Source organism: Egretta garzetta, unplaced genomic scaffold (genome assembly GCF_000687185.1).
Source record: "Egretta garzetta isolate BGI_Z169 unplaced genomic scaffold, ASM68718v1 scaffold85, whole genome shotgun sequence".
Taxonomy (NCBI): Eukaryota; Metazoa; Chordata; class Aves; order Pelecaniformes; family Ardeidae; genus Egretta; species Egretta garzetta.
This window is the reverse complement of record NW_009259718.1, coordinates 1,928,191-1,937,295: the sequence shown is the minus strand read 5'-3', so window position 1 is coordinate 1,937,295 and position 9,105 is coordinate 1,928,191. Positions and strand designations below refer to the sequence as shown.

At 43.5% G+C, this 9,105-nt stretch overlaps 1 protein-coding gene across 1 annotated transcript in view; it reads right to left on the bottom strand.

Annotated features, from left to right (window-relative positions):
- Nucleotides 1-8,719, bottom strand: part of CTC1 (CST telomere replication complex component 1) — a 16,550-nt gene extending 7,831 nt beyond the window's left edge. The window contains exons 1-9 of the mRNA XM_035894605.1: nucleotides 8,690-8,719; nucleotides 6,370-6,639; nucleotides 5,249-5,445; nucleotides 3,535-3,679; nucleotides 2,826-3,128; nucleotides 2,526-2,654; nucleotides 1,974-2,200; nucleotides 262-436; nucleotides 8-182 (exon numbers count right to left, since the gene is read on the bottom strand). Of these exons, the coding sequence (XP_035750498.1) occupies nucleotides 8-182; nucleotides 262-436; nucleotides 1,974-2,200; nucleotides 2,526-2,654; nucleotides 2,826-3,128; nucleotides 3,535-3,679; nucleotides 5,249-5,445; nucleotides 6,370-6,639; nucleotides 8,690-8,719 (1,651 nt within the window). The remainder of the gene's footprint in view (nucleotides 1-7; nucleotides 183-261; nucleotides 437-1,973; nucleotides 2,201-2,525; nucleotides 2,655-2,825; nucleotides 3,129-3,534; nucleotides 3,680-5,248; nucleotides 5,446-6,369; nucleotides 6,640-8,689) is intronic.
- Between the last annotated feature and the right edge of the window lie 386 nt (nucleotides 8,720-9,105).

The following is a 9,105-nucleotide window of genomic DNA, read 5'->3' as shown; positions in this document are numbered from 1 at the left end:
CCTGCTGAGAGTGTGCAGTAGGACCAGACCAGTCTGCGATTCAGCTCCTGGGTGCCCATGTGCTGTGCCTCCAAGGGGGAAAGCAGCTGTGATGGACTGAAGCCTTCCCAGCTCTTCCGTTCTGCCGCACGGCAAACTGCAGACAGAGATGGGGCCTGGCACGGGGGGTTCAGGGTCAAATACTAAGAAAAAAAGAAAAAGAATGAACCAGCTGAATTCCTTTCCATCAAACAGGAAACAGTTCAGAGAGAATCTACTCACCTTCTGCAGGGGACACTGGTGTGTTTTTGCTAGGATTTCATTGTAAATATCTCTTGCTTCCTCTCTATCTGGCACCACAGCTTGCAGAAGGGGGACAAGGAACTTCTCAGCAGCTCCAGGGTTTCGCCGTGTGGAGCTACGCAACAGTCGACGGCACCCAAAGAAACAAGAAAACCTAAAAAAAAATAAGACCGTTAGAAGCATTAGCACTCCTTACTTCTTAGTGAGTTTTGCATGTAATGCAGGGTTTCTTTCTGCTTGTTATGAGTGAATGTGCTGTGTAGGACAAGAACTAAGGAGAGCACAAAAAGGACATAAAGTGATTTAAAAAAGGAACATTTAAGGGTGATGCAGACTTACATCAGGCAAGCTGACAAGGAACAGGAAAATATACAGAAATGGACAGACTGGCAAAAATCTCAAACTCAAGTGGACCAAAAAACCCCCACCCGAAAATAACCTCCCTCTAAGTCACACAAATGGACCTCTGTGCATTTTGGCTAAGCTTGATAGGATTACTCATTTTAGGTATACTTGGCCTTCTTTTACAGGATGCAAAAAAAATAAAATTTAAAAAAATTACAAGACAGAAACAAACACAGAGTGCTGTTATTCTAATATTTTCCTTGCTTTGTGTTCCTTTTAGAAGTTTAGCTCACTGCTTTTGAATGTCTGGAAGTGATCACACTGCCAGTCAAAATATGACTTAGTAACAGAAAGAGAAGTCAAAAAAACCCAAATAGCAACTAACTCACTGGAACAATTTTCAAGCAGTAGCAGGACTTAGCAATCACATTTAAAGGAAGTGAAAAAGCCAATAAAAACTGACACTTATAGCTTGCACCATTCCCGGAGCAAAACTGAAGCTCTTTTATTGGAAAGCACAGTAAAAATTCCGCAGTGCCAGAAGACTTAACATTTTATAAACTGGTACTTGACTGCCAGAGATTAAATATATACGTTTTAGTTTTTACAGTCCAAGGCAGCAGTTACAGTGATCAACCATAACAATTCCAGAACAAACACAAATATTTTCACTAGCAGAATCCAGAAGTAAACGCATGAAACTGTCCCACAGCTGTCATGTGAACAGAGTGCAGCCGTCAGGGAGAGCAGGAAGCCATCTGGAAGACCCAGAGATAAGGACGTGTGGGAGAATCTGCTAAGACAGAGGCTCTCAAACCAACGCTCACACTACTGGAAATACTCAGAATATCTCAAAGTGATATGCTGAGCAGCTGCTGCTGCTCCTGTGAGCAGCCAGGACACAAAAGGCTTTATATCAGTTGTCATCTGGCTGTAGCAACAGTTTCCAGCTCCAGCCTCAGTGCCTACCTTGATTTGTCAAGTGAACCATGTTGGCAGGCACAAATCCCTATGGTGCTTCTGTATTTCAGGACAAAACTTCCTAGGCAGGAGCACATGAGCACATGCTCTGGAGTGCTGCAGTTGATCTCAAGAGCAATGGGCTTACTGCACATGCACTTGAAAAACGTACAGGATTTTCTCATATGTGCAACTGCAAGGTACAAGCAACTAGACATGATGTGAAATCTAGATGAATGGCTTACTTCGGCCAGTAAACCAGAAGCAATTGCTGCTGCTATTAGTATCCAAGCAGAGTAATTTTGTGAACTCTTGATCTAGAATATGCCCAGGTAGCCTACAGTGCACACTTACGCGTAGCTTGACTTCAGAAGAACTGTCCTCACCTCTCCTCAAATGTCTCCAGGAGGCTCACCAGCCAGAGGTAGAGTGGCATGCCAAGATTGTAGCGGAAGAGCAGCTGTAAGTAGAGATTTCCTGAAGAGGCTGGTGGCTGATAGGGGGTGCTGAGCCTTGAAAAACTCTTCAGCACAACAGTGCTGCTCAGGCAAGCACCAAGTACAATGAAAGGGAAGGATACCAGAGGCTTCTGCAGGAGGTGGACATCGATGAGCTGAGATACACAGACATACAACTTAAAAGAGGAGACGGCTAGTCTGCCATCACTCCCCAAAACCATCAACCCATCCTAAATCTACTGGATTGTCTATAAATCCAGTGGGCCTGAGGGACCTGACACTGCTTAGGGAGGAATCAGATAATAATCACATCGACTCACATGGCCAAGCCTAGACAGTAAGATCCCCAATTTTGTTCCAGATACTCGCTGAAATAATTCCAATGTCCCTGTAGTCTTCTGTTGACGCACATACTTGTGAGCCATCCCCAGGGCCTGAGTCTTTTCCACTTAATGCTTTATGCCTCAAGTCTCAACTCACCTCCACACATGCTCCTGGTCGGAGTCCACGTGCAGAGTTCAACAACTGCTGGTAAGCAAGGCACAAGCAGACTTTGTCATCCAGTAAAAAGAGACCAGCTTGGATATTGAGTATTTTAGTGACAGTTCCCTAAATGGAAAGCAAACAGAAAGTTACAGGAGCGTAGAGAGTCCCAGAACATAATAGACTCATAGGCCTGAGCAACAGGGGAATAAATTAATGATGAAAGTAAGACCTTGCAGGTCAGGAGCTGAAAACCTAGAGCATGAGTGGGTGAAGGTTAACCTTATGAATCCTTACCACATATGAGATTATCTTGGACTCTTTGGTTGATCCTGAACTTTCCTCTTCAACTCCCAGCTCCAAGGAATCACTGAGCTGCTCAGCAGCCTCAAGGGAAGATGACTGAGTGAATTCTCTTTGCCAAGCACTGTCCAGCGGCTGCTCCCTCGCCTGCTCTGCACAGTAGGGCAGAAGGCAGGAAGAAACACCGGTGACAAACGTCCTTTGTCCAGATTTCTTCAGGCTGGACCTAACCAGGCCTGTTATTGTGTACCCGTGACCCAACTGGAGGATACGATGCCATGCCAGTTGATTGGGCTTCTAGAACAGAGAAACCAAAAGTGACATCAGCATCTCCTGCACCAGAAAAAAATTCTTCCTGATAACCCCAACCAAAAAACCTTTTCCTTCAAGAGTGCTGCCTCACACTCTTAGCAAAAGGGTGATATCTGCAAAGACGTTCAGGGATGCTACAACTGCATGAGGGAGGAGGGCTGTACTTCTGCAGGGCATAGAACTAGCCCTCTTACATACAAGGACTATTCTAGGCTGCATGGAATGAAGAAGAAGGAAAGAAAAAAAAAAAAAAAAAAAAAAAAAAAAGAATCGCTAATAAAACGAAGAATAAATCAAACTTGGAAGTCAAGGGCAAGCTTCAAAGAATTAATCAGGTAGCCCATACACAGATACCAATGGTGACTTTGTAAGCAAAACTCCAAGGACTTACCTGCACCAGCACAGGGACCCAAACAGCTGAGGTGAAGCACTTCAGAAACAGAAAGAAGAATGTTTTGTGGTGAATACAAAGGAGAGGCCCGAGTCTGGCCAATTCACCTGCCACAGTGAGCTTTAATCTTTTCTCACATGGACTCCTAGAGGGCAATTGAAGAAGCAAAGGAAATCGGAGATGAAAGAACAATTCAAAAGTGTCTCAAAAGCAAAATAAATAAATATGCAACATGCACTTTCTGGAAATAAAAGATCCAACAAGGTAATATGGACCATCTCTCAGAGAGGTTTTCAAAACAGTATTTGGCTACAAAATCCTTACTTTAACTTTTATGTACTAACTGCCTTTGACATTTTAAAAAAAACTTAATATTTGAAGACAGCAAGGTTATGTTGAGCAAATTCATGTGTTCCATGACAACTGTCAGATTACAAAAAGGTTTACCACGAACAAGAAGTTAATTATAGGTCAAAAGGGGGGAGGGGGAAAAAAAAAAAAGTCACAAGCAATTCTTCAGCAGAAAACAGAACTTGGTTTTGTAGATCCATGGAATGTGACACTGTGGAAGCTCTAAGCCTGTAGAGAAAAGAGGCCTGAAAGCAACAATGGAATCTTCCTAACAAATTTGGGAGAAGGTGAAAGAGCAGCAAAACTGAAAGCAGATGAGAGGAGAGGTGACATTTCTTTAGTCATTTCAAACTTTCATTTAAAAAAAAAAAAGAAAAAATTAATTTCAAACAAACAATTGTCATTTCATTTGTCATTTTCATTTCAGCTCCTGCTAGACTTGAATATAACCATCCCACTCACTCTATAAACAATACATTCTTGATTCTAAAACATATAAACAATTACGTAACTTCATGGCTTTTTAAAAGAGAAATACCAGGACATCCACATACACAAGTACCCGGAACAACATTTAATGACTTTATTGGTAACATTTTTAAAGAAGGAGCATGGAAAATTGGTCAGATATCAGGTAACAGCAGAGGAGCTTTATGGTAAAAGGCTAATAGTATACACTGAAATATGGAAACAGTTTTCTTGTTCAAAACAAAACTAAAAGGAAACTAAAGCAGCCTGACTAGCGACGTTTTATTGTTATTAATTTACATCAATAATTCTCTACTCAAGAAGATAAAACATGATGTAGCACAACCTGAAATTACCAACTTGAGCAAGGTTTGTAATTCCATTGGCTACATTTTCATATACCGTATTATTTCCACTAAGTTACTGTTATCAGCTGACATTTAACTGGCACTTTTATCTCAGCAATCTGATAAGAACTTGACCAGGGGTGCACATTAATTTCATATTAGAATCTAGAATTACTTGCAAAAATACTTTTGGTTCACTCTAGGTAAAAAAGAAAAGAAGCTGTGCTAATCCAAGGAGTGAATTTTAGCGTCAGTGAAAGTTGAATCATCACTTTATTCCCACGTCCTTTCTGTAATACCAAAATACATCTGGAAATAATTAAAATTTGTCTTATTTCGTCAAAATACAAACTTCCAGTAAAATCCTGGAAAACAGCTGATTAATGAGAAGTGGCTTTATCATATAACCTTTACTTCCATCACTCAATGTTATATTTCCACCTGTGGCAGAAACGGAATTTGGCTCTTCCTAAGCCCAGTGCTCTTCATGGTACCTGCCAAACCAGAGCAACCGTGCTACGATGGAGTTGAGCATGCTAGGTGTTTACCTGGAAATAAGCAGTGGCTTGGCTGGTGCTGGGTAGGTGACTGGAATGATGTCAGGTACCTCCTTTGGGAGATTTACTGGCAATGGATCCATCAGGATTTCCACATACCCTGCTGCGCTCTTGTCTGTCTGTGGTATATATGACCAGCTTGGGAAGAGGAACAGTGACTCCAGCCACTCAAGTTCAAAATGCAGGAGCTAAGACAAAACATAAAGAGATAAAAGCTTGAGATGAATTACAGTATGTTTTCTTGGCACTACTTAAAATCTTCTTTACTAATTTGCCCTTGCACGCACATCAGAAATTCTTGTTCTACTGCTGGGCTTTGTTACTAAATGAGAGCAGTGTTTTCTGCCCACCCGCCTATCTCGTATGGAGAACTTCCGTCCTTCCTGATGCAACTCTGGAACAGATTTGCTGAGCTCTATAGCTAGCATTTCCTGGCTTATAGTCACAACCTCCCAGCAAGGTGATAATTAATTCACTGCAAGGCTTAGTTATTTACAGACTATTTTTCTAAAATTCTCACCTGCTTTCTTTTCCCCCTGTGTTTCCAGTTAGAAGTTCATACCAATACAATTTATTCCTAGTCTTCACCTCCTTGGAAGCACAACCTCAGCGCTCTTTCATCACCACTCTAGGGGTTACCTCTCATCTAGACTCCCCTTGCCTTCTAAAACCTTCAGAAGGCTTTTAATTCAAAACCACTGCCAAGCAAGCTATTACTTCCTGAAAGCATGTCATCAGTGCATCACTGAACACCCAGTACAACTCTCCAGAAAGTTATTTCTGCTCCACTAGTTGGAATTCAACAAACAGAAGGTAGTGCTATGACCTCCAGGTCTCCCAGGCCACCTCATCCTGTTGAGTTTAACAGAACTGTACATTATGCTGACTCTTTTTTTTTCCCCAGGCCATTCAATATTTGTTCTCCTAGCAGTGATAATTTTGACATCTTCTCACCTCTCCCCAGGATCTGAGCTTGCTGTTTTCCTGCCTATTACATAGATGTGTTATTTCCCTCACTACAGATGTTGGCAGACCATCTGAAGCCCCTGGTGGTCTACAGCACTGCCCCAGAAGTGAGAATAAACACAGGATCCCTCAGACTGAGGACATACCTCACATGGAATTATCCCAGTATTGTCTTTCACATATAGGCAACCATCTACCAGCTTCTCTTTGTCCTCTTGCCTTCCATCTGTTAAATAGCCAACCAAGATCAGGTAAGTCCTTGGCAAAGCGCTCTGCACAGGTAAAGCACCTTGTCCTTGATGAGCCCATTCTTTAAATTCATTAGTGCTCCAGGTCAGCTGGCTGCAGCATGGCACACACTGCTGATGCTGTAGGTCAGAGATGGAGATGAAACTGGAAAGAAAAGAGAAGCAAGACTATAGAAAAAAATTCAAGCCTGCAAAGTTTGGGAATTACAGTGATCATTGGCTAAGTCTAGCCTTAGCTATTGGCATGGTCTGACAATAGCACACGGCAAGAATCAACCCTTCAACTGGAATTTATCAAGGATCTCTCTCAGCTCAGTCAACATGTCCTGCTCGAGCATCCTCTCTGAAAACAGACACCCTTTGCTACTATAGTCACCTCAGCAGGTGTGTGGAAGACTTGGGGAAAAAAAATAATTGAGACTTGATAAAATGGAACATGTTTTCAAGTTTCAAGAGAGGAGATGAGAGGGAGAACAGTTATTAGTTCAGACATTTTTAGCTTGAATGAGAGACTCTGTGAGAAAACTCCAACAACTGCTCAACACGGTTTACATGTCAGTAACAAACACAGCTAAATACAGACTAATTCCATCATCTGGTGCTAAAAAGTGCTGAACTGTAGTAAAAGCAAGGCTGAACAACTTCTAGGTGAAGGTTGTGACAGTTTTGGAACAAATTCTCCCCTGTGGATAGCTTACATGATGCAAAGCTGAGAGACAGCAAGCCAGTAATCTTAGACTGGGCCTTCACTTATAAGAAAACAGCCAAGCTAGCCCTGAATCTTTCTACCTACCCTCCTGGCTTTGGGGAGGGGGGGGAGAAGGAGATGTAACATTAAATCAACCACACGTGAAGCCATCTGCAGTTTAGCGTCTATCATGCTTAGACTGACCACAGTACTGAATATGGAAGAACAAGGCAGCATCCTTACTAGATTCTAAGCCTTTTCAGTGTTTATAAGATCACAGCAGTATTCATCATCGTTGCTTATGTCCTGGCTCTCTATGCTAGAGAATTAAAAAAAGAGTCCTCTGTTCACGCCAACATCAACACTGAAAGAGTGAATACAAACTGGTCTCCAGTGAGTATTTCAGTACTTGTTTCCAGTGAGGTTAGCTGACAATTTTAGGTTGTGAAACTGGAGCTCTATTCGCAACACCCACTTGCTCAGTAGCAGGACATAATCAGATTCAGAGAGTACGAATTTGAAGAGTTTCACTTGATTAGTCTGGTATCAAAGGTTCAAAGCCAGTCTAGACAAGCAATGGGTCTGAATCAGCTATAAAGAGTATTTATATAAAAAAATTAATTGGAAGAGATAAACTTATGCAGGTTTTTACTTGTGTATTTGGCAGGAATCTGAACAAGACAAAAGATTAGCTGCAAAGGACATAGGCAAACTGTTCCATCCTCAGGTACAGAGCAGCACCGGGAATAGTACTGATATCTATGATCTACAAGGAGATCACAGTGCCGCCCATGTTTTCATCACATGATGAGTGCTCTTTGGGAGAAACCAAAACTACAGCAGCACACTGGATCCTGGTTATCACGTACAGAGAACTAACCGGACCCTCTTCTGGTGCTCCAAAGCTTGATGGCTAGCTGTGGATGAAGTACGCTGCTCACAAACAGACCATTGGCCTCATACAAGACAAATATAAACTACCTTCAACTCTTCTCTATGAATTCCCCTGACTATAAACCAAACTCTGGCTTAAACATTGTAAAATAGTCTATAGAAAAAAAAATATGGCTTAGATGAGATCCGTTTAGCTGGTGTGAAGACCTACCGTCTACGTTTATAAACTAATAGTATAAAATTAAAGGCCACAAGTCCTTAATCAATATGTCGACCTTTGTCCCCAAACCAGCTGTACCAAGGGTTTTAATAGACATTCCTCCACCACAAGTTGGAGCACGAGACAAACAAATCCAGATGAGCTCTCTCAGCAAGTTGCGTGTTTTTCATGATGGCAAGCACCCAACAGCCTTTTACCAACCAAAATACGGACCACACTATCCTAGACTCCTCCATTGCGAATGTGCACACTCGACAGCAGACCTCAGCTGACCAACAGCCTCGGAGACCATGCCGAGAAACAGCTTCCTGAGCAGGCAAGCAGAATCCAGCCGGGAAGCCGCCATGCAAACACCGTGCAGTAGGAGCAGCTCAGTCTCAGCGAGGTGCCCTACTTTGGTTACACACTCTACCTACCGCAGACTGGCGGATACGGTGCTTAATCATACCGCAAGAGCGATCGGGACGCAGCGAAGCCAAGAAAACGCATGCGGTTACCCGTCTTCGACAACATCCCTCCCACACCCAGCATCCGGGGCAGGCATCGCACATGAACGAGCGGCGCTCGCCTGGCGGCGGCGGCTGCTCCTGCTGCTGCCACAGCCGCCGTGCGGAGCTCCCGGGAGGACCCCGCCAGCTCCGCTCCACCGGCCCGTAGATGCAGTCGCGCCCTGCACGGCGGAATGGTCAGGGGTGTCCACGCCGGAAGGTGTCGCGCATGCGCGAGGGGCGAGTGGGGGCACCGGGCCCAAAGGGAGGACCCTTCCCCTCTGTCCCCGCACCCCTCTCCGCCCCTCCTCTCCTCTCCTCTCCTCTCCTCTCGCCTCGCCTCC